Raw genomic sequence first — 27,929 nt, forward strand, 5'->3', positions numbered from 1 at the left:
GTCACTTCCAGGCATAGGTTGGCCGACCAAGTGGCTGCCTTGTTGCAGGGAAAGACAAGCTGAGGCCCAGAGCGGCGGTGGCTGCCAAGGTCGCCCCGAGGGCGCTGACAGCGCGGGGAGCGGGGCGGGGACCTGGGCGGGGCGGACGCTGCGCCTGCGCCATAAAGGGCGCTACGCGCACAGCTCCTCCGCTAACTGCGTGCCGCCCGCCCCTTCTTCCTCTTCCAGGCACGTCTCGGTTCGTGTACCCCACTGCTGTCGCCATGGCCGCGCTCACCCAGAACCCGCAGTTCCAGAAGCTGCAGCATTGGTATAGCGAGCACGTCTCTGAACTCAACTTGCGCCGCCTTTTCGAGGGGGACAAGGAACGGTTTAACCACTTCAGGTGCGTGCGCGGGGCCACAGGCGGGGCGCGGACGTGGGGGACCCGGATCCNCTAGCTGACGCAGCAGGCTGGGAAGGGCTGTCCCCTGACCCCCGCTCCTGGCCCAGAACGGGCGGGGACGCGGGTGGGTTGCAGTCTGGGTGGGCAGGCCTGCGGGATTTGCGGGGAGCCGCGGAGAAAGGGTGATGGGGGGGATGGTGTCTGCGAAGGAGGCTCGGTGTGCAGACCTCTGCACTACCAGGAAATGGAAAGGAATCAGTGGGAGGAAATCTTGGGGGGCAGGAATCTCGGGGTGCTCCGGTGACTGGTGCAGGTGTGTTGGGGAGGGGAGGTCTGCGGCTCCAGACTAGAAGCCCCATGGCCAGCCCTGCCCAGAGTCCTTTCCCAATTAAGTCGAGTCGCAGAGTGGAAGCTCTTGGAGGGAACGGTCACTGCACGGGGTAGGCAGGGGCAGTGCGCCCGGCTGTTTGTCTTCCCGGTTTTAGCGGAGGAGTGGCTCCTCGGGAAGGGTCTGCAGCTCCTTTGTGTGAGGGTAGCCCCTTTCGCTGTGCTGGTGTGGCTGCAGGTCAGCTTGGTGGGCAGACAGGTGACCGCACCGCTGTGCTGAGCAGCGGAGGCTTGTTTGGGGTGTGGCTCAGGGAGGATGTTTTTTTTCTGGATGCAGCTCTGGTCAGGGAAGGGGTCTCCTGAGAGATGGGGTGTGGTCAGTGGCTTCTGCCATCTTTTTGCAGCTTGACCCTGAACACCAACCATGGGCGTATTCTGGTGGATTACTCAAAGAACCTTGTGACTGACACTGTGATGCAGATGCTGGTGGACCTGGTAATGTTCTACTGTGGGGGGCTGGACCTGTGACCCACAGCATGGCACGCGAGCCGGGCTCCTGGGAACCTACAGGTCTTTGAGCAATTTTATTTCCTCCTCTCAGAGGCCCTCAGTCACTGCCTCTGTGCCAACACGGGGCTCTGAGCTCCTGTTCTCCCTTGCTGCTACTCTGAGCAGCTTCCAGGGGACTCAGTGCCGATGTCTGAGCAAACCCTTCACAGGCAGTGGGGTGGGGGGGGGGCGGAGGGCACCAAGCTGCAGCCATCTGTCAGCCCCATTGGGGCTGCATCCTAGAGCTTGGTGGCTTGGGTCCTTGGTTGCCAGTGTGAGTGGGGTCAGGCCTCAGTATCTTCTCTCCCCAGGCCAAGTCCAGGGGTGTGGAGGCCGCCCGGGAGCGCATGTTCAATGGTGAGAAGATCAACTTCACCGAGGTGAGCTGGCCTGGGGATGGCAGACCCTGCGTGTCCTCCAGGGCCTCTTCCTTCCCTTTGGGGTTCATTTGACTGAGAGCATCACACGGTGTCTTCACCTCTCCTCTTAAGCAATGGTCTTGCCTAACGAGGGGCCCGAAAGCCAGTTTCCTTGAGTGGGTTGCAGGGCCGTGGGGTGCGTCGTCCCTAAGACTGGCGGTCTGGATCTGGTGAAGGTAGAGTGGCCCCCGGGGTCTTCCCGGAGAGCACGTCCCAAGCCTGCAGGGAGATGGCGTGTGCTCAGAGAACTTAACTCTGATCTATCTCTGCTCTCGGTTTTATTAGTGAAGAGAGGAATCTTAGGACATAAGATCAATATCCTCAGTGGTGGGCATCAGGGAGAAGCAGTGCCACAGCCAGGCCCTGGGGCCCCTGCTCCTGAATTGCCGTGGAAGCCTGGCGGCAATAATAATCACCGAGTGCTTAAGAGTCTTAGCCTCGCGGTGTTATTATCCTCCTTTACACACGAGGAATCCGAGGCTCAGAGGGCAGGTCACTTATCCAAGACGTCATACCTGGAAGAGACAGAACAGGTGTCACACAACCTGTCTCACTGCTGGGCTAGGCTGAGGGAGGCTGCAGTTAAGGAGGGCTTCCTGGAGGAGTGCGTTTTCTTCTGGAATATCGGACAGGAATGAGGTTGGGCGGGGTGAGGCCAGAGGGGCATGATGTCTTCCGCCTTAGTGAATCTCTCCTTGGGTGGGGGTCCAGAGACCGTCTCTTTCCTGTTCGCCTGAGGTCTACAGACCTGTTTCCTTCAAGGACTCCTCTGCTGGCTTCGGCTTGACGGGACTGTTCCTCTCACATGACAAGGACAGCTTCTTGGCACCTGTCACAGGCCTACAGTTTGGTTTGGTTTCTGGCAGTCGGTGTGATGGCACCTCCTGGTGAGGGACACTTGAGTCGCCTGCTTTGCTCCGCGTCTTTACTCTTCAGAACGTGCCAGCAAACACCACGTACACTCGTGGAGAAGAGGAGATGAGGCCTAACAAGCCCTGAGCTTCTGAGCCTGTTTATTGCTTGTGTCTTACCTGTTCTCATTCTCTGCGTGCTCTGTTCCTCTTTCCTTGGCTTTTCATGCCCTGAACACCTAGGCACCCCCTGAGCTCGTCCTGGTCTCCCTCCCAGGGGACTGTAGCCCAAGGGAGCAGCCGGTGGCCTGCCTCCTCTGGGCCCTGGGGAAGCCTCTGCTCCCAGGAGCACACAGCGGATTCTCAGTACGAGACTGTGGTACTAACCACCTCAGGGCTTGCACGCTCACATGGGTGTCCGGTGAAGAAAGGGCCTGGCTGACTCCTGGGCCGTGTTGCCCGGTGCCCCGCTGGGGGCGTGGCTGCCCTGGGTGGGAGGGGTCTTCACCACGCGCTGACTGCATCCGCAGGATCGGGCGGTGCTGCACGTGGCCTTGCGGAACCGGTCAAACACCCCCATTCTGGTGGACGGCAAGGATGTGATGCCAGAGGTCAACAGGGTCCTGGAGAAGATGAAATCTTTCTGCCAGGTAAGCAGCTGCTGCGCTGGACTTGCCCTTGGCCGTGTGTGTGCCTGCGTTTGAGACTCTCGGGGCCTGGATGGGCCGCCCCTCCATTATGCCCGGAGAGAACTCAAGGCCTCGTCGCAGCCTGAGGGGGAGGCGGTCTGTGTGATCACTGCCTGGGGACTCTGCTTGTGATGGGCCCACCACTGGCAGCTACAGAGCAACCTCTTTGCTGAGCTGTCATCCCCTGGGGACTCGTGGTGCCAATCTGGCCAGAATAGAGATCCGAAAGAAAAAGTGGGGCCCCTAAGGGATGGGATGGTGGAGGAGAGACTTGCTTTTTCTAGTCTCCTTATTAACATGCCCTNTCCGACGCAGGGCTCGAACCCACGAACCGCGAGATCATGACCTAAGCAAAAGTCGGACGCTTGACCGACTAAGCCACCCAGGCGCCCCCAGCAACATGCCCTTATGTTTTAGTCTAGACCTAGATGAACTCAGTGGGTTTTTTTTTTTTTTTTAATGTTTATTTTAGAGAGCGCTAGCGCATGCGAGCATCGGCGAGGGGCAGAGAGAGAGGGAGACACAGAACCTGAAACAGGCCCCCAGCTCTGAGCTGTCAGCACAGAGCCCGACACAGGGCCTGACACAGGGCTCTAACTCACAAGCTGTGAGATCGTGACCTGAGCTGAAGTTGGATGCTCAATCCACTGAGCCATGATAAATTCATTTTAACATTTCCTTGACCGTGATGCCAGCCTGCGCTCCAGAGGCAGCATTTACAGCATTTTCTGTGAAACCTTCTGAAAGCTTCCTATGCATGTGCTGTGTGTATATGTACATCTGTCTCCTACTCTTTGAAACACGTATATACACATGCATACACACGGGTTCATTTTTTGCACTTTTCTGCACCTTGTCCGTATTTGTAAATGAGTAAGAAATGTCCCTGCGTCCACGTAGGTGTACATAACGGTGTCTCCTTTTCCTGGGGTGGATGGTGTAGAGGTTGCCTCAGAGATCAGCTAGAGATTTCCCCACATCAACCACTGTTGCCTCAGTGTGTGGCCCAGGGGTGATTCTGCAAGGGTTAGTGAACATCCTCCAGCCTGGGGTACAGGGGTGAAGTACGTGTGTGTGCGTGCATGTACACACACACGTGCACAGTGTATGTATGGGCTACAAATGCTCTGGGAGTGATAATCTGGGCTCTGGTCAGCTTGTCCCTGGGAGCAGTGACCCCCACCTGTGGCTGGCCCAAGTCTGCTTGCTTTGGCTAAGAGCCATTTCAAACCTCAGACAGCAGGAGTGATCTGGCCATCAGTCCTGGAGGCCTGGCCAAATGAGTAGGACTTTGTAGGGTGAGGAAGGGTTGGCATCCTGATGGGAGTCTGGATTCCAGAATGTTCCTTAATAGTGGTCAGTACTTGTGATGGGCTTTGGGTGTAGGGACTGGCCTTTCCGGCCATCAGGGGTGAGTGGTGCAGCTGACATGCGTCAGCACATGCGTGCTCAGGCCCGCCGCGTGGAGAGTGTGGTCCTGGCTTCCCGGGAAGCTGTTTCCAGGAAAGCACTCCTGTAGAGCTGGCTGCAGGATACCTGACTCAGGCTGATGGGGTATTTATAGTTCAAAAAAGCTACTGAGTGGCAGCAATTCTACGGTGAGGAACACTCCCTGTGGCTGTGCCGAGGTTAGAAGTTTGCCAAGGTCAGATTGAGGATGTTCGCCATGATCCTTGGGGTGCCTGGGTGGCTCAGTCGGTTGAGCATCCAACTTTGGTTCAGGTCATGATCTTCTAGTTGGTGGGTTCAAGCCCCAAGTCAGGTTCTGTGCTGACTGCTAGCTCAGAGCCTGGAGCCTATCTTCAGATTCTGTCTCCCTCTCTCTCTGACCCTCCCCTGCTTTGCTGTCTCTATCCCTTTCTTAAAAATAAATAAAACATTTAAAAAAAAGGGGCCATGATCCTGATTATAGCGGGCTCAGGGCACCTGGCTGGCTCAGTCAGTTGAGCATGCGATTCTTGAACTTGGGGTCGTGATTCGAGCCCCGTGTTGGCTATCGAGACTACTTAAAAATAGAATCTTAAAAAAAATTTTTTTTTAATATTTTTATTTATTTCTAGGACAGAGAGAGAGAGACAGCGTGAGCAGGGGAGGGTCAGAGAGAGAGGGAGACACAGACTCTGAAATAGGCTCCAGGCTCTGAGCTGGCAGTCAGCACAGAGCCCGACGCAGGGCTCGAACCCACGAACTACGAGATCATGACCCAAGCGAAAGTCAGATGCTTAACCGACTAAGCCACCCAGGCACCCCAAATCTTAAAAATTTTTTTAAAAATTGAAAAAAAAAAATGATCCGAGCTCATTTATCAATGAACTAATTAGTAAAGTCAGTATGTGTATATATATTGTAGTCCCAGGCACCATTAGGTATTAGGGAGCTACGGTTATTACCTTAACCTGCCCTGCTGTTCAGGATGTGCTGTGAAGTTGGAAATGGAAGTTGCAGAACTGGCATGTGTTGGAAAACCCCATCTGGTCGAATGTATGTAGTCCTATTAAAGACATACAAGTTTCCTCTGTGGGATCCTTTATTGTAACAAAACTTAAACAGTGAGATGGAGGGTTGAGAAGCTGAAGAATTTTATTTCTGTATTGATGGAAAATTTCCCATGACAATTGATTGCCTGATTATTTCAAAAAAGAAAAAAGTTGCTGGGTCTTACTGGTTTGGGGAAAGATAGACATAGTAGTTTTCTATTGGTGTATAACAAATTGCTCCAAAACTTAGCAGCTGAAAACAACGATTGACATTTCCGTGGGTCAGGATTCGCAGTGGCTGTGCTGGCTCGTTCTAGTCTCATAGGTTGTGGTCATGATGTTGGCCACAGTTAGCACTCACCTGAAGGCATGATGGAGCCTGCAGAATCTGCATCCAGGATGACTCACTGGCGATTAGTGCTGGCTTTGGGGAGGCTTCATTTCCTTACCTGTGAACTCTGTACAGCAGAGCGTCCTCGTAACAAAAGCGAGTGATCCAAGGGAGAGCAAGACAGAGTGTCTCAAGGTCTTTGAGTACCTTGAACTAGCATGTGAAAGTACATCTTTCATTTCTGTAAGACTCTGTTGGTTGTACAGGTCAGTTCTGATCAAAGGAGGAGGGGACGACATAAGGACGTGACTGTAATGCCCAGAGGTGAGGACCGCTGGGAGACATCTTGGGAGTTGGCTACATAGCCTGCCTTCTAGCTCCCAGTGATTCATGTTCCTTCCACATGGAGAACACCCTACTCACTTTCTCCTAAGGCCATACCCCATTTCAGGATCAGCTGGAAGTCCAGAACCCCATCATCTGAATGAGGTAGAGGTATAGCAGTACCTGCGTTTCCTTTAATGCAGCTCAGCTACACTTCCTTTTGATGTGAAGACATGTGAATTAAAGAAACAATTTATTTGCGCCTCACACACCCAAAGTACAACAGTGAGGTAGGTTTAGGGTAACTGATACAGGAGAATTCCTTTTCAAAGAGAGGGGAAATGGGAGGCACACAGGAGTCATGGGTCCAAACCATTTTTTTTTTTTTAGCTAAACAACATTTATTCATTTTTCACTAAGACTTTATCTTGAGGACATTTAACTAAACTGACACCACCCCCCACCCCAACCTGAAGAAGGGTTAGTATAGTGAATGTTATAAAGAAGATATGAACAGTTTGAAGGATTGGAACATTAACTGACAAACAACTTCCATCTAAATTATCTTAAAAATGTTTAAGTAAAAAAAAAGGGGGGGAGGGGGAGAGGGGGCAATGGGGATTTCAGATTGAACAAGATCCTCACATTTCATCTAATACATTCAATCCTGGCTGGAGTATACCAAAATGGAAACAGGATTCCTATAATACAAAACTTCCACTACAGCACGCTGTACACACCTGCGTTCCAAGCCCACCCCTGTCCCCTACTGCTTCCAGCTCAACTATTTCCCGGCCTGTTGGGCCTGCCGACGAAGGAGCACGTAGATCTTCTCTTTAATCCAGTCTTTGTTATATGGCTGGTATGTCTGGGTATCAGCTCGGTAAACAAGGCAGCTGAGGTCTGCCAGGTCATCGATAAAATCAAACAACTGACTGATATCATATGTGATAGAGGGGCTGTTGGGATTCATTCTCTTCAGATGTTCTTCATACATTTTACAAACACCTTCCATGCACTCATTCACAGATTCATAGTCAGCGTAAGTTCTGCCCTCTGGCCTCTTGGTAGGCTGGACCAGCAAAATGGTGTGAGACATCGCGCCAAACTCTCTCGCTGCAGCCGCTACCGACACCGCACACGAGCTTAGCCGCAACGCAGCCAACAGCCCGGGTCCAAACCATTTTGAAATCCAGCCGGACATATACTGGCAGTTGCTTGGTTAGGACTCAAGGCCTAGGAATCATTTCTCAAGGACTTTGGCCTTGCCCTCATTCATTCTTTTTACCTGATAGGTAGTTTGTGTTTGCAGCTACATAGTTTCCTCGGCCTGCTTACTGCCCGTAGAAATGTGGGTATTTAGGGATGCCTGAGTGGCTCAGTTGGTTAAGCTTCTGACATCAGCTCAGGTCACGATCTTGTCTCTGAATTTGAACCCTGCCATCAGACACTGCACCGACAGCTCAGAGCCTGGAGCTGCTTCGGATTCTGTGTCTCCCTCTCTCTCTGCCCCTCCCCTGCTTGTGCTATGTTTCTCTCTCTCTCAAAAATAAATAAACGTTAAAAAAAAATAGAAATGTGAGTATCTAAAGCCCTCTTCTCCTTTTGAACTATCTCTGGCCCTTTCAGTCCAACCCGGTAGTGTTTCTGATAATTCAATCGTCTTACACACTTTGTGGGTCTCCTATGAAGCTTACTGAGGGTGGGGGGGGGGAGGTTCACTCCATCAGGTAAAAGCCATACTTACAAATGTCTTTAAGACAAGGCCTTTTCTACCATTGTTTTTGAGACTGGGTTTCCTCAGAAGCCTGATCTTTGACCAGAATGTTTTCTGTGTCACCACTTTAGCTCTTTCTGAGGTCTAAAAGCATTTTATAGCCACACTCTCTGCTTCACCTTCTCACTGTGCCCTGGATTTGATCTTTGCCAAGGAGCCATCTCTTAATTTTAGCACCTGTTGTTGTCTGGAGAAGCTAGAAATTTCTAAACCCAAAAATCCTTGGCTTTGTTTAAAAGTTTTTCCTTTAGTTTTTCCTTTTTTGCAGTTTATTGTAAGCACCAAGAAGCCGGGCAGTTCCTTTAACACGACTAAGGGGTTATTGTATCCTGACCTGGTGCACAGGTCCCTTATTCAGCTTGGGGATGGTGTGCAGCCTTGTAAAACACCAGGAGACAGGAAGCAGTGGGGTCCGTGTGGATGTTGGCTGCATGTCTGATGGTCCTGTCCCGGGCACCCGCCCTAGTCGTTGGCATTTCACGTCTCTCAGTCTCTTACATGTTAGATTCTGCTGAGAGTTCACCCTCGTTTGGCAAATTCTGACAATGTTACTGAGAGATGGGGGCATGCCCCACTTTGCTAATGATGAAATAGGGTCTAGCTTGAGGGGTGAGTGTGGCAGGGATTTGCCAGTGTTGTCTCAAGGGGGGACCTGTGAGGGCCTGGACGTTAGGACTGAGATGTAAGGATGCTTTTGAGCAGCACTTTATTCCTGGGGGTTTGGGCTGAATGCCTCTCCCTGCTCTGTGCCAGCGTGTCCGAAGCGGTGACTGGAAGGGGTACTCAGGCAAGCCTATCACGGACGTCATCAACATCGGCATCGGCGGCTCCGACCTGGTGAGGAGGACTCCCTTGGGATGGGGTGAGGGGTCCCACCCGAGTCTTGATTTTTCCAGGGTGAGACCTGGCTTTCGCCATCTCTGTGGGCCCTGGAGTCTTGTGTTCTGATGCTACATCTCCCCATAGGGACCCCTCATGGTGACTGAAGCCCTTAAGCCATACTCTTCAGGAGGTCCTCGGGTCTGGTTTGTCTCCAACATCGATGGGACCCACATTGCCAAAACTCTGGCCAACCTGAATCCCGAGTCCTCCCTGTTCATCATCGCCTCCAAGGTATGGGCCTCAGACCCAGCCTGGCTCCCCAGCCCTGTGTGTGTTGGGTGGCATGGGGTGGGTGGATCCTTCCGAGTGCGTCCTGCTTTGTGGACTGGGTCCGTGGCTGCCCTCAGACTGTTCTTTGTCAGGCAGCAGACACGGTTTACCTGACGGAAACCAAACTGGTCAGTTAGAACCTTCATCTTAAGGCCACGTGTGTTGCTCTGTGGGAACTGTCCCTTGCCTGGGACTGTCCTTGTCTGCCTGAGAGATCTGTCCTTACTGTCTGCTCCCTTCTGACCCCAGAGCCCTGCCCAGATAATGTAAGGGTGACGATTGTTTGTGACCATTTATGCCCTGTTTACTCCCATCGGCGTGGCCACCGCCCCTTTGCTGGAAGACGCTTTGGCCTTGACCTGTGGTGGAGNCCTCTGCTTGGGAAGTCCTCGAATCACAGCTTCATGGTACTGCTTCAGGCCCCTGCCTCAGACACAGCCACTCACTATGGCTTTGGGGACAGGTGGGCGGAGGCTGTGTGGAGTGACTGTCACTGCTCCTTATGCTAACTGGGCACCCACATGGTCTCCGCCACTGAGCCTGGCTCCCGGTCACAGCGACCCTGATTGCCCTACTTTCTGGCTGCAGACCTTTACCACCCAGGAGACCATCACGAATGCGGAGACCGCGAAGGAGTGGTTTCTCCTGTCTGCCAAGGATGTGAGTGCCGGCGTGGGTGGTGGGCACTGCGCGGGCTGGGAAGGACAGGGTGGGCCTGCCTGGCCACCTGGGTGGCCAAGCCTAACGCTCCACGTGGCCCTGTTTCTCCTGAAGTTGGCGGCAGGAGGCGGCCTCTTTTGGTGCCCACCTTTTCCGGTTAAGATATTTGCCAGTCCCAGACGGGTCAGGTGTGCCAGCTCTAACTAGCTGAGGGCACTGTAAGGTCCCTTGTCCCTGCAGGATCCTCTGTAGTCCTGGCCACACCCATTTATTTATAGGACCCTGGGCCTTGTGTGTCTGTGAGGTAGGCTGGGCCTCTGACTCCTTGTCTTCTTGACCTTGACATGGGGTTCCTCCAACAGCCTCAGAGCCCAGTACTGGGAGCAGTCAGTCCCACCCAGGGCCTCGGTTTCTCCAAGATGGGAGGCTCACTACCCTCGGGCGGCCCCCTGGGCTGGGTTCGGTGTAACCTGGTTCTGTCTCTTGTAGCCTTCTGCAGTGGCGAAGCACTTTGTTGCCCTGTCTACCAACACGGTAAGTGCCCGCGTGGGCTCCCAGACATCCCCCCTGGGAGGGCCCAGGCCCCGTCAAGGTGTCACAGTCAATCAGAATACTCAGCTGAGATGGGATTTGCATGTCTGGGGACCTTGGCTGGGCTGATGGGATAGAAGGGTCGGTTGCCCAGGAGGGATGTGGGCTGCCCCGCGTCCCTTCTGCCTCCTGCCATCACATGTGTGCAACTGCAAAGAGATCCCGTTGACCCTGCCTGCCCCTGGGGCCTGAGAGATATCCAGAACGCTCCACACGCATGACCTCCGTGGCCTCTGCCACCCTACCACTGGCCTACCCCACATGGGATGTGCAGGGTAGGGGTGGGGAGTGCATCCCATTTCTTACATAAGGACGTTAAGCCCTGTGAAGGATTTTTGCCCACTGACTGCATGAGTCAGTGATGCTGGGATTAGAACACCGGTCTCCTGCCTGCCAGTTCTCACGCTGCCCGGCCCTGGGCTGTGTGAGGTGGGGGGTGGGGCTCTGTGCTGGGAGCTGCGAACCTCATGAGCACTTGCTGTCTGGTGGGCTTTGCACGGGGCCGTGTCAGAGCTGGAAGCACGTTCCGGTTTTCCAAACAGTTCCCACCATCTCCTCTGCCCCTCCTATCCACCCCCCACCCCTGCCTCCGGGCTGCCCTGCCCATGGAGGGGAGGCAGGAGCTCATCTTAATGCTGGCTGACCAGAGCACCACTGTCTGCCTCCTGCTGGCAGAGTCCAGGCTAGTCAGTGGGGGCGTCCCCTCCTGTGGGACTACAGAAGCATTGCTCCCCCTGTGTGCACAGGGGACAGAGTGCCTGAGGAATAGGAAGCCATCTCCTAAAGGCTTCCTGGGGAAGGGTCACCATCTCAGATACTGGAAGGGCTAGACAGGTGTCCTGGCTGTGTGACCCATGGCCTGGGGGTGGTTCCCGCCCTGGCTGTTGCCCGTGCTTCCTGGATGGGTTGGTCTCTCCACCCCGACAGGTCTGGGAGGTGGGGCTTGCAGGGCAGTGCGTGGCCCGGGTCCCTGCGCCGGGCACGTGGCCTCCCTTCATGGGAGGGCTTCGCAGGCACCAGGCTGCGGCTGCTGCTGGGCATGAGCCGGCCCATGTCTGGTTCTGAGAGTGAAAGCTGCTGGCTCCTGGCCTGCTGGCTGCTCTGGCCCTGCCCCGTCTGCCCACAGCTTAGGGGCATGACACCTGGCACCCAGGAGCTCCTCTTCCGGTCCAGCTAACATAGGCTTCCTTCCTTCCCTCCCTTTGCCCCTTTTTAGGCCAAAGTGAAGGAGTTTGGGATTGACCCTCAAAACATGTTCGAGTTCTGGGATGTAAGTAAAAACACTTCCTTGCGCTGGGTGAATTGTGTGTCCTTTGCCAGGCGTGACCACTGAGCCACAGATGAGGGGCTTGTGAGGTCAGGTCAACATTTTTGAGCGCCTGCTGCATGCCTAGTTTTGGGAAATGGCTGAGAGGCCCTCGGAGAGGCTTGTGAGGCAGGAGCAGCCCAGCTGGGATGAGGGCTCCGCTTCCACGGAGGGTAGGCTGAGCTTGCAAGGCCCTGGGGACACTCCCCTGGGCACCTGCCAACGGCCCCCACCATGGGGTACTGGAGCCACCCCTACCCCCCTTCTCTAAACTTGAGGTTGTGAGTTATTCTCAGTGTTGACCTTTTTGTGAACTGCAGCCGCAATCCGTAAAGGCCAAGGGGCAGGGTGAGGCAGGAGGTGTGCCTGAGCAGGCCTGCTCGGGAGGGGTGGAACCAGCCAGCAGGTGGCAGAGAGGAGGCGCCAGGCCTAGGGCCTGCACAGACCCTTGTCAGGCAGCCTGCAGAGCAGACGTCGCCTGAGCGGCCCTAGCAGCAGGTAGTCAGGGACTCACCTCTGCTACAGCCATAGCTGCTGCCAAGCAGTGGGCAGGACCTCTCCTTGCGGCTTGCCTGAGCGTGGCCCTGGCAGGGGAAGGGCTCCGGCTATGGAATGCTGGGGAGCCTCGGGGTGCAGGGTGCAGTGTGGGTGCTGTGAATGCAGCGGGCGCTGTTCTAACACGTGACCGGGGCAGGCGAACCAAAGGGGGCATCGTCCAATGGGAGTTTTCCCACTGAGACTGTTTGCAGGCCTTTAGACTGGAAGCTGTTTGCTCGGGGGGCCGCATCCACAAATGTGATCTCTTCTGAAACTTCTGAAGGCCTTGGAGTCTGGGAGAAAATGAAGCCCTGAGGCCCTAAGGCATCTGTTGTGTGTAATGAGTTAACTTCTTTCCAGAATGGGACTGATTATGTGCCATCCTTGGAAGAATTGAGAAGAGTCACTCAAATCATATTCTGCGTCCTGTGGCTCAGATGAGGAACCCCGGTTGAGAGAGACCGTGCAGCTTCTAACAAACGTTGCATGTCTGATAAAGTAGGGGAGGCGCCTTCTATCTCCTTCCTGGGATCTGGAGCCTGAACAGGAGGTGGTCAGGAACAAGTGGGTCTCCTGCCAGTCACCCCTGTGTGGGCCGTAACAGCCCAGCGTGCAGAGATGAAGGGGGGTGTGGCTTAGGGAGAGGCCCAGGTCTCCCAGGTAAGGCCTGGAGTAAGGCATGGGGCTGGTGCTGGCAGTGTGGCCTGAGTGACCGAGGTGGGCCCGGTGAAGGCCTCCATGGCCCGGCCAGGCATACCACATAAAAGTGGCTGCAAGAGAGGCCTGCCTTGGTCACTAAGGATGTGTATTGTTTTGAATCAAGAGGTGCCGCCTGAGGAGCCGGGGAGGGTGAAATTTCTGGAGCTAGTATCTCTCAGGTGAGACAGAGGGTCAGGACAGACGTAGGGAATATCTTACTGGCTCTGAGGTAAGATCAGAAGAGTCCAGTCTCGCAGGGGGACATAGAAGTGGTGAGGCCTGGGTAGTTAGGGTCAGTTGTGGGGTAGCCTCGTGTGTCGGGACCAGGCAGAGGGAGGGTGGTAAATTGTGGGGCTTCTCAGGGCTCAGCCAGAGTCAGCTCACATTGGAAAGCTAACTTTGGCTGGCGGGGTCTGAAGAGGAGCCAGGACAGGTGCAGGTGAGTTTGGAGGAGGAGCCAGGACAGGTAAAGGTACTGATGAGGTCTGTGAATTCTGGAAGAGACACCAGTAGTTAGAGATGGTTCTGTCAGGCGAGGTCTGAGGAGCCAAATCATGTACAGGTACTCTAACCTGGATCTATGAGGTGAAGTCCCTGGCATGGGACAGTTGCATACATCAGGTCTCTTTTGACTCGTTCTGCAAAGTGAACATCAGGTCATGGGTGTCTGATCACTCAAATGAGGCGATTAAAACTCAGAATTAGGCAAATATATGCAAGCCCCCTGAGCCACATCGGCTACCTGGCTCTCGGCATCCTGATCATGTGTGGTAAGCAGAGCTCGGGGTTGCAGAGGCCTTGGCGGTCCACAACCAGCCCAGGGTTCTGGCGCTGGGTTCTGGCTGGGATGGGGTTCCATGGCCCAGATGAGGGAGAGTTAGGAATAGAGCAAGTCCTACCCGGTGAGGACTGGGGAGTTGGGGCATGTGAAGAAGAGACAGAAGCCATGTTGGTAAGGTATGGCCTGAGAGGCTCGTGGCAGATAAAGGAGTAGAGACCCAAGTCTATAGGGTGAGATGTCTGCGGCCCAAGTCACTCAGGCACCAAGGGGCTCTCATCAGTCGACCCTCAGGCTGAGGTAAGCAGCCAGGAATTTGTCCCGTCTGAGGGAGGTATCTGTTCGGATTAAGTTTGTGCAGTGGAGTCGGCCAGGAGTGGTCTGTAGAGCCACATCTGTCTGAGGTCTCGGGAGCTGGAGTCAGGCATGGTGCGTATAACTAGGTTTCTTCGGGAGGCCTGAGGAGCCGAGATTTGGCACATCTAGGTAGAAGCGGCTTGCTCAGGTAAGGACCCTGGAACCGGGAAAGGGCAGAGGCAGCTGAGTCTGACAAATGAGGACTAGGAATCCACGATCAGGTCCGGGTCACAACTGTGTCCTCAGGTGACATCCAGCAGTTCTGGTCGTGTACAACTTGGTGATCCTGGAGGTGGTCCTGGGTCCCCTGGGAAAAGACTGAAAAGCTGGAGTCAGGCACAGGAAGGGGACCTGCATCCATGAATTCTGGGTCTGGCTCAGGCATGTAGTCAGGTATGGGTCTCTCAGGTGAAGAGTTGAGGTGAGATACAGATTTGTACTTTGGGTTTCTACCAGGTAAGGTCTGAAATGCTGAGGGCAGGCTCTGGTTTGTATTCTGAATCTGAGGGGCTGGGGTCAAGCACAGGTGGGTAGAGTTGAGTTTTTGAGGTAACATCTATGAAACCAAAGGCAAACAGAGGTAGGCTGACCTCAAAAGCCATGGTTAGGTTCATTCAACTTTGTCTCACCACTGAGTTTAGGAATACGTTGGTAGACCAGATGTGTCAGGTGAGGCCTAAGGAGCTGGTATTAGGCTTATCTGGAAAGAATTGGATCTCTGAGGTGATCTCTGAGGATATGAAGTCTTGAGAATAGGGCTCAGTCTCTCAGGTGAGATCTGAGGAGCTAGGATTGGGTACCAGTGACTAGATCTGGATCTCCTAAGTAAGGTCAAGATCAGCAGATAGAACTGCATCTCTGCCTGTCTTGTAGAATTGTTTTCCAAGATCGATGAGTCATGGCCAAGTACAGGTATATGGAATTGAGTTTCTCAGGAAAGACCTACGGAGTCTGTATCTGGCAGAGGTTTGTATCCTTGAGAGTGTCAGTATGAGTTAAGCATAGGTGAGTACAGCAGGGTTTGTCAGGTAAGGTCTGTGGAGCCAAGATGAGGGCAGGTTCACAACACTCAGTCTCTCCAGTGAGTTCTAAGTCACAGTCAAGCCCTGGTAAGAACTGAATGTCTTAGAGGAGATGTGAGCAACGGAGAGGTATTGGGAGGTGGAGCTAGCCCACCAGGTCCAATCTGAGGAGCCAGGAGCAAGCACAGGTAGGCAGAGCAGGCCCACCAGGCGAGGTCTGAGGACCCAGAGGTCAAACACAGGTAGGCAAAACTGGCCCACCAAGTATGGTCTGAGAAGCCAGGGTCAAGTACAGGTAGGTAGAACAGACTTACCAAGGTGAAGTCTGAGGAACCAATATGAAACACTGGTAGGAAGAGCTGGTCTGGCAAGTGAGGTCTGAGGAGCCAGGGTCAACCATAGGTCCACCAGGTATGGTCTGAGGAGCCAGAGTCAAGCACAGGTAAGCAAAATTAGATTGCCAGGTATAGTCTGAGGAGCCAAGGTCAAGCAAAGGTAGGTGGAACTGGCCTATCAGGTGATGTCTGAGGACCTGGAGTCAAGCACAGGTAGGCAGATTTGGCTTGCCAGGTGAGGTCTGAGGAACCAGGGTCAAGCATAGGTAGGTAGAACTAGCCAGCCAAGTATGGTCTGAGGAACCAGGGTCAAGCACAGGTAGGTAGTAGAATTGGCCTGCCGGGTATGATCTGAGGAGCCAAGGTCAAGTACAGGTGGGTTGAACTGGTCCACAAAGGGTGGTTGGAGGAGCCAAGATCAAGCACAGGTAGGTAGAGTTGGCTCATCAGGTAAGGTCTGAGGAGCAGGGTCAAGCACAGGTAGGTAGAACTGGCTCGCTAGGTGAGGTCTGAGGAACCAAGGTGAAACACAGGTAGGCAGAGCTGGCCTAGCACATGAGGTCTGGAGAACCAGGGTCAACCATAAATGGGTAGAACTGGTCCACCAGGTATGGTCTGAGGAGCCAGGGTCAAGCAGAGGTAGGTAGACTGGCCTGTCAGGTGAAGTCTGAGGAACTGAGGTCAAGCACAGGTAGGTAGAACTGGCCTATCAGGTGAAGTCTGAGGAACCAGATTCAAGCATAGGTAGGTAGAACTGGCCTACCAGGTATGGTCTGAGGAGCACAGGTAAGTAAAACTAGACCACCAGGTATGATCTGAGGAGCCTAGGTCAAGCACAGGTAGAGCTGGCTCACCAGGTGAGGTCTGAGGAACCAGGGTCAAGCATAGGTAGGTAGAATTGGACTGCCAGGTATGATCTGAGGAGCTAAGGTTGCGCACAGGTAGGTAAAACTGGTCTATCAGGTAAAGTCTGAGGAATTGGAGTCAAGCACAGGTAGGCAGATCTGGCTTGCCAGGCAAGGTCTGAGGAGCCAGGGTCTAGTACAGGTAGGTAGAGCTGGCCCACCAGGTGAAGTCTGAGGAACCAGGGTTAAGCACAGGTAAATAAAACTAGACCACCAGGTATGATCTGAGGAGCCAAGGTCAAGCACAGGTAGGTAGACTGGCCTGTCAGGTGAAGTCTGAGGAACTGAGGTCAAGCACAGGTAGGTAGAACTGGCCTGTCAGGTGAAGTCTGAGGAACTGAGGTCAAGCACAGGTAGGTAAAACTGGCCTATCAGATGAAGTCTGAGGAACTGAGGTCAAGCACAGGTAGGCAAATTTGGCTTGTCAGGTAAGGTCTCAGGAGCCAGGGTCAAGCACAGGTAGGTAGAACTGGCCTATCAGATGAAGTCTGAGGAACTGAGGTCAAGCACAGGTAGGCAAATTTGGCTTGCCAGGTAAGGTCTGAGGAGCCAGGGTCAAGCACAGGTAGGTAGAACTGGCCTATCAGGTGAAGTCTGAGGAGCCAGGGTCAAGCACAAGTAAGTAAAACTAGACCGCCAGGTATGATCTGAGGAGCCAAGGCCAAGCATAGGTAGGTAGACCGGCCTGTCAGGTGAAGTCTGAGGAGCCAGGGTCAAGCATAGGTAGGTAGAACTGGCCTACCAGCTATAGTCTGAGGAGCCAGGGTCAAGCACAAGTAAGTAAAACTAGACGGCCAGGTATGATCTGAGGAGCCAAGGCCAAGCATAGGTAGGTAGACTGGCCTGTCAGGTGAAGTCTGAGGAGCCAGGGTTAAGCATAGGTAGGTAGACTGGCCTATTAGATGAAGTCTGAGGAACCAAGGTCAAGCACAGGTAGGTAGAACTGGCCCAGTAGGTATGGTCTGAGGAGCCAAGGTCAAGCACAGGTAGGTAGAACTGACCTACCAGGTATGGTCTCAGGAACCAGGGTCAAGCGTAGGTAGGTAGAACTGGCCCACCGGGTATGATCTAAGGAGCCAGGGTCAAGCACAAGTAAGTAAAACTAGACCGCCAGGTATGATATGAAGAACCAAGGTCAAGCACAGGTAGGTAGAACTGTCCCACCATGGGTTGTTGGAGGAGCCAAGATCAAACACAGGTAGGCAGGACTGGCCAGCAGGTGAGGTCTGAGGAACCAGGGTCAAGCATAGGTAGGTAGAATTAGATTGCCAGCTATGATCTGTGGAGCCAAAGTTAAGCACTCGTCTATCAAGTAAAGTCTGAGGAACTGGAGGTAGGCAGATTTGGTTTGCTAGGTGAGGTCTCAGGAGCCAGGGTCAAGTATAGGTAGGTAGAACTACACTGTCATTTGTGGTCTGAGGAGCCAAAGTCAAGCATAGGTATGTAGAATTGGCCTACCAGGAATGGTCTGAGGAGCCAGGGTCAAGCACATGTAAGTAAAACTAGATCACCAGGTATGATCTGAACAGCCAAGGTCAAGCACAGGTAGGTAAAACTAGCCTATCAGGTGAAGTCTGAGGAACTGAAGTCAAGTACAGGTAGGCAGACTTGGTTGCCAGGTCAAGTCTCTGGAACCAGGGTCAAGTATAGGTAGGTAGTGCCACACTGTCATTTGTGGTCTGAGGAGCCAAAGTCAAGCATAGGTAGGTAGAACTGGCCCACTGGGTGTGGTTTGAGGAGCCAAGGTCAAGCATGGGTATGTTGAACTAGCCTGTTAAGTCTGAGGAACGGAGTTCAAACACAGTAGGCAGATCCGGATTGCCAGGTGAGGTCTGAGGAGCTAGTGGTAATTAAGCACAGGTAGGTTGAATTGGCCTGTCAGGTCAGGTCCAAAGAACTGGGGTCAAACACAGGTAAGCAGATCTGCCTTACCAGGTACGGTCTGAGGAACCAAGGTCAAACATAGGTAGGTAGAACTGGCTTACCAGGTGAAATCTGAGGATCCAGGGTCAAGTATAGGTAAGTGGAACTAGCCATGGTCTAAGGATTCAGGGTCAAGCACAGGTAGGTAGAACTGGCCTGTCAGGTCAAGTCCGAAGAACTGGGGTCAAACACAGGTAGGCAGATCTGGCTTGCCAGGTGAGGTCTGAGGAGCAAGAGTCAAGCATAGGTAGGTAGAACTGGCCCACCAGGTACAGTCTAAGGAGCCAAGGTTAAGCATAGGTAGGCAGAGCTGGCCCAGCAGGTTAGAGGAGCTGGGGTCAGAGACAGGTAGGTAGAAATGGCCAACCAGGTGTGGTCTATGTATGGACCCAGGGTCAAGCACAGGTAGGTAGAGCTGCCTCACCAGCTGCAGTGTAAGGACCCAGAGGCATGTAAGGTAGGCAGATCTGGTCTGCCAGGTGTGGTCTAAGGACCCAGGGTCAAGCACAGGTAGGTAGAAATGGCCCTCCAGGTGTGATCTAAAGACCAGGGTTGTTCACAGGTGGGTAGAAGTGGCCCACCAGATATGGTCTGAGGAGCTAAAGGTCAAGCACAGGTAGGCAGAACTGGCCTGCCAGGTGTGGTCTGAGGAGCCAAGGTCAAACACAGGTAGGCAGAACTGGCCTGCTAAGTACAGTGTAAGGAGCCAGGGTTATATGTAGGTAAGTAGAGCTGGCCCACCAACTGCAGTATAAGAAGCCGCAGGCAGATCTGCCCTGCCGGGTATGGTCTGAGGACCCAAGATCAAGCAAAGGTAGGTGGAGCTGGTCTGTCAGGTGTGGTCTGAAGAGCCAGGGTCAGAGGTAGGTAAGCAAAGCCCATTGCCAAGTGTAATGTCTTGAGAAGGTCTGAAGAACTAGGGTTGAGCTGAGGAGCCATGGTCAAGCACCGATAGGCAGGTGTGGTCTGGGGAGGGAGGTGAGGGAGGTTGAGTTGACTCTCAGATGCTGGATTCAGGCAAAGGTATGTACCCTTGGATCTTTGTGGTGGGTCCTGAAGAAGGTTAAGCCTGGGTAGGTGGAGTGGCCACAGGCAAGTCCCACAGCATTGGAGTCTTTAGGTGGACAGAACACTGTGAGGTTCAGGGGAGGTCTGTAAGCCCTAAGTTAGACCTGAGTAGGTAGATGTGGCTCTCTCAAGCGTGGACTTTGGAGCCAGAGATCTACACTTGAGTCTTGTTGGTGAGGTCCTTGGAACATGGTTCTGGCTCAGGTGTGCTGACCCAGGTCTTAGAGGGGAGGCTTGGAGAGTATGGGTTAGTCCCAGGGAGGGAGAGCCACATCTCAAGGGGCGGGGGGTGGGGGGGAGCGGCTAGAGCACTGGTATACAGAGATATTTGTGTCCGATGAGGTCTGAGGCTCCTCAGTGAGGGGTTGGTGCCAGGTCAAGCAGTGGCTGCCAACGTTGGATACAAGATGCGGAGAGCCAAGTCAGACACAGGATATGGAGCTGGTTTCTCCAGTTAGGCCTGGGAGCTGGGGTCAGGCCTGTTTAGATAGAGCTGAGTCTCTCAGAAAGGTGTGAGGAATCCGAGTTGGGCTTAGGGAAGTGCGCCTGGGTCTGTCGCTTGAGATGTGAGGAGTCCAACACAGATAGATATGGGGAGCTGAGTGCATCCACTGAGCTTTCTGGAGCCTGCCTCTGCCAGGTGTGTGACCCTGTAGTATGAGGTACTGGAGCAGGACACAGGTGGGCAACTTCCCAGCCGAATTCATTGCATCCAGGCAGTGCCGTGAGTCTACAGATCCAGAGTCACATGGGCAGAGGTATAGAAGTGTGATCTTAGGTGGGTTCTTGTCACCTGGGGTCAAGTACAAGTTAGCATCCCTGGGCTTGTTAGGTGAAATGAGTAGGCAAGCTCCAGCCGAGGAATGCATAACTGGTGTGGCTGGTGAGACCTGAGAATGTGAGCCAGGTGCAGAGGGGTCCTTGGTGGTAGGATCAGGTATGGTTTTCATAGCTTGGGCCGCCCTCAAGGGAAAGCCAGAGTCATCATACGTATGTGTACCTGGGTCTGCCTGGGGACCCTTAGGATCAGGTAGGACAAATGGAATACCTTGGCCAGATCAGCTTCCTGTTGCCAGTACCCTGGTCATGCATGATAGGCCGAGCTCATGGTCTTGCAGAGGCCTGAGGCTCTCTAGCCAGTCCAAGGTGGGGTCTGTAGCATTGGGGTCTGAGTTACTCAGGTGAGGAAAATAACAGAATTATAACTAGTTAGGTAAAGCGAGGTTTGTGGTGGGGGAGGCATAGAACGCTGAACTGACTGAGGAGCTGTAAGGTGTGATCTGAAAGGGCCGCTGCAGGGAAAGTGAGTTCTAGGGACCATGTGTGTAGGTGGAGGTCTTACAGGCTCAGGTCAGACGCTGGAGTTGCCAGGCTCCAAAAGTGAGGTCTAATGACCTGGCTCAGCCAAAATCAGCTGCTTGGCAGTCCGCTTTCTAGAACTGAGTCTGTTCGATGAGATCTGAGAGCCTGTGTCAGGCATGGTTTGGCCCCTGGGACTGTTGTCTGTCAGGTAAGGTTCCCCCAAACCTGGACTGTTTGGGGGAGGTGAAGGGCCTCACTGTTCATCTCATTACCCAAGCCAGAAACCTCTGGGCCTCACTTGATTCTCTCATTCTTTCAATTCACCTTGTTTGATTGAAGCTCCTGAATCAGTCCTCTGCACCCCCATCCAGGGGACCGTCATGTTCCTGATGATCGCTGGCACTCCCTGCTGCATTCTCTAGCACTGCGTCTCAGCAACTACCCTCCAGCTCGCGCTCCTTCTTTCATCTAGAATGTGCTGTGCTTCTCTTGCCCGGCCTGTCTCAACGGGCCTCCAGTAGAGAATTAAGCCCTAATGCCCCAAAGCATCCAGGGGATGTAATGAATCATCATCTCTTCTTTGCTTCTAGGAAGGTACTAGTCTGAGATCATCCTTGGGAGAATTGAGAAGTGAAGTCACTGAAAGTATTTTCTGTGGGGCTTAATTCTCTCACTATTGAAGAAGGCTGCTCTTGCCACAGGACCTTCACATATGCTGTACCGGCTGCTGGAATGCTTCTTCCCACTCAGTGCTTTCCTGGATAATGCCTGCTCATTCTTTAGATCCAAGCTCAAGCTCAAGCACTCCTCAGATTCCTTTTACAATTGGTTTCACTGGTGTATTTCCTTTCTCCCAAACACTTGTATCTCATTTCCCATTTATTGGCATGATTATTTCATTTGCACATCTGGGGAGTCGCCATGGGCTGTTTCTGTTGCCTGTGCTAGGAACGTGGTAGGTGCTCCATAAATAGCCATTAGGAAGATGTGAGTGTGTTGGGAAGAAACAGAGTGAAGTGTGCACTCTGTGTGAATGGTAGGCCTATATATGTCTTGGGGCTGAGGCTGACAAGATCTATCAGGTATGAGCTCCGGGCCTGTCACTGTCCCAGGAGCAGTCCTAGGCTTGGGTATGAGGCACTGGGTCTGTCAGTGTCCTAAGGGGCAAGGCCAAGCCCAGGTATATTAGTATTTGAGGAGGCAGGTAGTGTTGGATCTTTCATTGTCAAGGAAGTGTACTTGTGCATGGGTATGAGGCATTGGATCGGTTTGTCTGAGGACAGGGCCTGGCACAGGGAGGAGGTGCTGGGTCTGTCACTGCCCAAGGAGGCCAAGCCGGGCACTAGTGTGAGATTCTGACCTGTTAGTGTCCAGGTAGGTGGGCTCGTCACAGGTACAAGATGTGGAGTCTGTCAGTGTTCAGAGAGGCTGGATACAGGTATGGGTACTAGGTCGCTCCGTGTCTGAGGAAGCGGGACCTGGTACAGGTATGAGGTGCTGGGTCTGTCAGAGTGTGAGGAGGTGGGGCTGGCACACATATGAAGGGCTGGGTCTGTCGGTATTTGAATAGGCCTGGCACAGGGGTGAGGCCCTGCTTCTGTCAGTGTCTCACGAGGCACCACCAAACACCGGTATGAGCTGCTGGGTCTGTCAGTGTCTGAGGCTCCCGGGCGTGCTCTGGGTACAAGGTGCCGGGTCTGTCCGTATTCGGAGTGGCTTGGGCACAGGTAGGAAGCGCTGGGTCTATCAGTGTCTGAGGGGGCTGGACCTGGCAAGGTAGGAGATGCTGGTCTGTTGGTGTCTGAGGAAGTGGGGCCTGGTACCAGGTATGAAGGGCTGGGTCTGTCTGTGTCTGAGGAGACCAGGCCTGGTGCAGGTAGGAGGCACTGGGTCTGTGGGTCTGTCTGAGGAGATGGGGCCTGGTACCAGGTATGAAGGGCTGGATCTGTGTCTGAGGAGGCCAGGCCTGGCACAGGTATGAGGCGCGCTGGGTCTGTCGGAGGAAGAGGAGGCCAGGCCTGGCGCAGGTATGAGGCGCTGGGTCTGTCGGAGGAAGAGGAGGCCGGGCCTGGCGCAGGTATGAGGCGCTCTGGGTCTGTCTGTGTCTGAGGAGACAGGGCCAGCCATGGTAAGGTCTTCGGTTGAGTCTTGTGGCTCTGGTCAGTCCCACGCATAGTCTGCCTGTTGGTCAGCACCAAGAGTTGCCAGCGCCTGGCCTGCTGTCTTGCTTCCCAGAGGTGGGTTGGGCCTGGCCCTCCATGCTGCACCTGTGGAAGAGCCTTGCTTTCAAGGGGCAAGTTTTGTGGCAGGAGGGAGGGGGGCGGGGTGCGCCAACCCTTCTTCAGCACCTTTTCCTGTCTCTCGTAGTGGGTAGGCGGACGCTACTCGCTGTGGTCAGCCATTGGACTCTCCATCGCACTGCATGTGGGTGAGTGTGTGTTTTAGTCCTGAGAGACGATGTTGTGGTCTAAGGTCAGGGGTGAGGGTCTCAGGTCCCTAAATGCCTTCCTGACCCCACAAAGGCTGCTGGCCTCTCTGCCCTTGGCTGGAACATTTCTTTCAGGTCAGGAGGGCAGGCCTGACTCTTCTCCTGGGCTTGCAGGTTGGCCTTTCTCTCTGCCCCTCACAGCTGCCATCTGTCCTTTCCCATGGTGGGTGAAGTTCGATCTGCCTTTGCCCTGTGGGCAGATTCTGATCAGAAAGGCTTTCTGTAGGCCCAGGACTCCCCAGGTCTTCTTTCTTCTGGCTGCACCTCAGCCTTCCCTTGGTTCCAGAAGAAGCTATGCCCACTGCCAGGAGGGCACTGGGCATGACCATTTCCGTTGACGCTGCTTTTGTGTCGTAGGATTTGACAACTTCGAGCAGCTGCTCTCAGGGGCTCACTGGATGGTAAGTGCTGAGGCTTGTGTTCTCTGCGCAGAAACATTTAGTGGGTCCAGCGTTGGCCCGGCTCCCTCCCCCGGCAGCTGCTCGGCTCTCACCGACCCTGCTCTTGTTTCAGGACCAGCACTTCCGGACGACGCCCCTGGAGAAGAACGCCCCCGTCCTGCTGGCCCTGCTGGGCATCTGGTACATCAACTGCTTTGGGTGTGAGACGCAGGCCATGCTGCCCTACGACCAGTACCTGCACCGCTTTGCCGCCTACTTCCAGCAGGTACCAGCTGCCAGGCCAGGCTTCGGGGTCAGCCTGTGGGGGGCCTGGGAGGCCCATGAGCCCAGGTGCCCAGATTCCTGCCCCTCCAGGGGCTTTTTCTCCCCCATTGCCCTTGGGTATAGCCAGGGCCCACTCTGTTTCGAGTCTCGGGGTGGAACTTTGTTACCAGGGTCTGTTTGATCTGAGTGTTAGCCAAGTCTGACTACCATGGAGGGGCATGACTGGTTATCATGGGGGCCAGTCGGACCCTGGCATGGCTCAGGGCATGGGTCTCAGCTGGGTCAGTTCTTCCTTGGCCATCACTGTGTGCCTGCGATAGGGTCGGGGCCATCAGCCGGGACCCTTGTGGCTTGCACTGCTTTAGTTCCTCTGGAAAAGCAAGTTACCCCCAGTCTGTGGTGCCTCTTTGGGCTACTTACAGCCTCTGCAGCCCCTCAAATCTCCAGAGCCCCCAGGGACCAAATAGCATCTCTCCTGGTCCACATTCTCTTTGAGGGGGCCCTTCCACACCTGTCCCTGTTTTGTTTTGTTTTTTTTTAATTTTTGTTTTTAATGTTTTATTTATTTCTGAGAGACAGAGAGAGAGAGACAGCGTGAGCAGGGGAGGGTCAGAGAGATAAGGAGACACAGAATCTGAAACAGGCTCCCAGCTCTGAGCTGGCCATCAGCAAAGAGCCCAACGCAGGGCTCGAACCCACGAACTGTGAGATCATTACCTGAGCCGAAGTCAGATGCTTAACCGACTGAGCCACCCAGGCACCCCGAGTAGGCAACTCTTTATCTCAGGGTCATGAGTTCGAGCCCCACACTGGGTGTAGAGATCACCTAAATAAACTTGAGGGGCACCTGGGTGGCTCAGTCAGTTAAGTGTCCAATTTCAGCTCAGGTCATGATCTCTTGGTCCATGGGTTTGAGCCCTGTGTTGGGCTCAGAGCCTGGAGCCTGCTTCAGATTCTGTGTCTCCCTCTCTCTCTGCCCCTCCCCAGCTTGCGCTCTCTCTCAAAAATAAATGTACATCGGGGCGCCTGGGTGGCTTAGTCGGTTAAGCGTCCGACTTTCGCTTAGGTCATGATCTCGCGGTTCGTGGGTTCCAGCCCCGCGTCGGGCTCTGTGCTGACTGCCAGCTCAGAGCCTGGAGCCTGTTTCAGAGTCTGCGTTTCCCTCTCTCTCTCTCTGACCCTCCCCTGCTCACGCTGTCTCTCTCTCTCTCTCTCTCTCTCCTAGAAATAAATAAAAATATTAAATAAATAAATAAAAAAATAAATGTACATTAAAAAAAACACACATCAATTAAGTATACCATGACTGGTTCCTGCTCATAGGGAGGCCCTCCTCAGACCTCCATCCCCGCCTTCCCCCAGTCATGGGTCCTTCCTGCAGTGCTCTAAGCCAGAAAGCTTGTGTCCTCAAGTGGTGATAAAAGGAACTGCCTGATGACAGCCCACAGGGCAGGGCAGGTAACTTGGTGCATCTCAGGCAGGATTTCGGCACAGGGCCTGAAGAAAAGCAACACTTGCAGATAGACGGCTGGGTTTCTGTCCGTTTTAGGGTGACATGGAGTCCAATGGGAAGTACATCACCAAGTCCGGCACTCGTGTGGACCACCAGACGGGCCCCATTGTGTGGGGGGAGCCAGGGACCAACGGCCAGCATGCCTTCTACCAGCTTATCCACCAAGGTAGGGCCCATCTGGCTCTGGCAGGGGTGCTGCTGGGGAGGGGGAGAGCCCACTGGCAGAGACTTCGCCCTCGGGAGGTCAGCAGTCTCCTGTCGGCCATGTAGGTGGCCCCTGTGGGCTAGGGTAGGCACCTGAGTGACCACTGTGCCCTCTACAGGCACCAAGATGATACCTTGCGACTTCCTCATCCCAGTCCAGACCCAGCACCCAATAAGGAAGGGTTTGCATCACAAGGTAAGAGCCCCATCCAGGCTCTCCTCACACTTGGTCAGGCTCACATTACACCCAAACTATTAAAGAGCTGATGCACTGCTTGGCAGTTATACTAGTTTTCTGTTCCTGCCACAACAAGTTACACAATCGTAGTGGCTTAAAACAACACCCAGTTTTTATCTCCGTTTCAATGGATCTGAAGTCCAGCAGGCTCCACTGGGTCTTTGCTCAGGGTAGGACCAAGGTCCAGTTTCCTTGATGGCAGCTGGGGTCATTCTCAGTTCTGAGAAGCCACGTTGGCCTGTGGCGCTCTCCATCTCAGAACCAGCAGTGGTAGGTTGAGTCCCTCTCCAGCTTCAATTCTGTCCTGCTGCTTCTGTTGATTCTCTCTGACCGACTCCTTTGTCTTCCTCTTCTGCTTTTTTTTCTACCTATCCCTATCTCAAGGTCTGTTACCTTCATTCCATCTGTAAGATCCCTTTTGTCAGGCCCTGTAACCTACATAGGTGCAACAGCAGGGAGGGGGCAAAGATCACAAGGCCAAGACCCTGCTCACCGCAGCAGCCAATGGGAAAACCGGACAAGGTCTTTGAAGAGGACTGAGTGCACCTTATCTTGGGTGTGCAGACTAGCGTGGGTTACTGTGAGCACAGGCCTTGGAATCAGAGACCTGGGTTTGAATTCTGATTCTTCCCCTCTGTACCTCTGTGATTCTGTGCTGTTGACTTGGGGAGACTGAGGCTCAACTAGGAAAGAGGGGATGCTTTTCCCCCTCAGAATCTTACAGATATTGCTAAAGTTCTGGCAGGGTCCTTGGCAAGTCATGCATATTCTCAAAAGGGTAGTTATTGTCGTTACCTACTCTACCATGTTATCAGATGTGACCTGCTGTCCCCCCCTCACTCCAGCTGAGCTCTACGTTGGGGGCTGGCAACCTGACCTAGGCTGGGACTGTCCCCAGCTGAGAATCGCCAGGCAGTCCTGCCCCTCTGCCTGAAGCTCAGACAGTATTTCCAGGCAGAACTGGGTGTCTCTCTTGTCAGATCCTCCTGGCCAACTTTCTGGCCCAGACTGAGGCCCTGATGAGGGGGAAGTCGACAGAGGAGGCCCGGAAGGAGCTTCAGGCCGCAGGAAAGAGTCCAGAGGACTTTGAGAAGCTGTTGCCACATAAGGTCAGGACTTCTCCTCAAGTGGGTGGCATCCTGGAGTCGGAAGGAAAAAGTTGTGAGGTCAGGGCAAGGATTCATGGCATGCCTGCCTTGTCCTACACAGTAGGAGGGGCTTTCCTCACAGATCACAGGTCTGTACATCGCCTCTAAGTTATTTGGGGATCACAACTAACCAGGGGGCATTCCTGGGTGTTTTCTGAAGGTCTTTGAAGGAAATCGCCCAACCAACTCTATCGTGTTCACCAAGCTCACGCCATTCATTCTGGGAGCCTTGATTGGTGAGTGAGCAGGGTAGGTCCTGGCCTGGGGTAGGTTGGTTGAAGCTGGTAGAGCCCTAATGTGCCCCATCTGCCACCTCTGTAGCCATGTACGAGCACAAGATCTTCGTTCAGGGCATCATCTGGGACATCAACAGCTTTGACCAGTGGGGGTGAGTCGCTGCTCCTCAAGGGGAGGGTGGAGAATGCCTACGGGTAGGCTTACAGATTCCACTGCGGATGCTCGAACCTTCCTCTTACCGTTCTCTCTCATGGTCCTGCCAGGGTGGAGCTGGGAAAGCAGCTGGCTAAGAAAATCGAGCCTGAGCTTGACGGCAGTAGCCCAGTGACCTCTCACGACGTCTCTACCAATGGGCTAATCAACTTCATCAAGCAGGAGCGTGAGGCCAAAAGCCAGTAATAAACTCGTGCCCGGCTGTAGTTCCTGTTGTGACTGGTCCTTCGTGTCCCTCCTCACCAGAGATGTACTGCACGGTCCTTCCCAGAGCGCCTTCTGGTTGTGGGCTTGGAGTGCAAGCCCCTTGGGGGAAGCTGGTCTGGAATTGCTGCCATCACCCCTCCGTGTCCACGTGCCCTCTGTTTTATGACTGGCTGAAGTGTTTCAGTGCAGCTGATTTTTTCTGGCCGTGTTCACCTTGTTTATGTATCAGAAAAATAAAGATGCCACAGAGGA

At 53.9% G+C, this 27,929-nt stretch overlaps 2 protein-coding genes across 2 annotated transcripts; one reads left to right on the forward strand and one right to left on the reverse strand.

Annotated features, from left to right (window-relative positions):
• Positions 1-188: 188 nt before the first annotated feature.
• On the forward strand, positions 189-27,929 carry GPI (glucose-6-phosphate isomerase). The gene is made up of 18 exons (XM_077754662.1): positions 189-385; positions 1,117-1,207; positions 1,573-1,641; positions 3,062-3,181; positions 8,883-8,966; positions 9,096-9,242; positions 9,870-9,941; positions 10,431-10,475; positions 11,749-11,802; positions 23,132-23,192; positions 23,610-23,653; positions 23,766-23,918; positions 25,467-25,596; positions 25,754-25,830; positions 26,853-26,981; positions 27,181-27,256; positions 27,342-27,408; positions 27,521-27,929. The coding sequence occupies exons 1-18, from the start codon at positions 264-266 to the stop codon at positions 27,654-27,656; spliced, it is 1,677 nt and encodes a 558-aa protein (XP_077610788.1). The 5' UTR covers positions 189-263; the 3' UTR covers positions 27,657-27,929.
• LOC144223868 (enhancer of rudimentary homolog) lies at positions 6,745-7,484 on the reverse strand. Its single transcript, XM_077754663.1, has one exon. It carries the CDS (start codon positions 7,449-7,451, stop codon positions 7,137-7,139), a length of 315 nt encoding a protein of 104 aa, XP_077610789.1. The 5' UTR covers positions 7,452-7,484; the 3' UTR covers positions 6,745-7,136.

This window comes from Crocuta crocuta, unplaced genomic scaffold (assembly GCF_008692635.1).
Source record: "Crocuta crocuta isolate KB4526 unplaced genomic scaffold, BGI_CrCroc_1.0 scaffold121, whole genome shotgun sequence".
In the NCBI taxonomy this organism is placed as follows: domain Eukaryota; kingdom Metazoa; phylum Chordata; class Mammalia; order Carnivora; family Hyaenidae; genus Crocuta; species Crocuta crocuta.

What these genes read in the sequence shown, in the direction of transcription:
- GPI (XM_077754662.1), top strand. Translation starts at nt 264, where the DNA reads ATGGCCGCGCTCACCCAGAACCCGCAGTTCCAGAAGCTGCAGCATTGG. An exon ending in TTCTCCTGTCTGCCAAGGAT is followed by an intron (nt 9,942 to 10,430) that starts GTGAGTGCCGGC and finishes TGTCTCTTGTAG; the next exon opens with CCTTCTGCAGTGGCGAAGCA. An exon ending in TTGCCCTGTCTACCAACACG is followed by an intron (nt 10,476 to 11,748) that starts GTAAGTGCCCGC and finishes GCCCCTTTTTAG; the next exon opens with GCCAAAGTGAAGGAGTTTGG.
- LOC144223868 (XM_077754663.1), bottom strand. Translation starts at nt 7,451, where the DNA reads ATGTCTCACACCATTTTGCTGGTCCAGCCTACCAAGAGGCCAGAGGGC.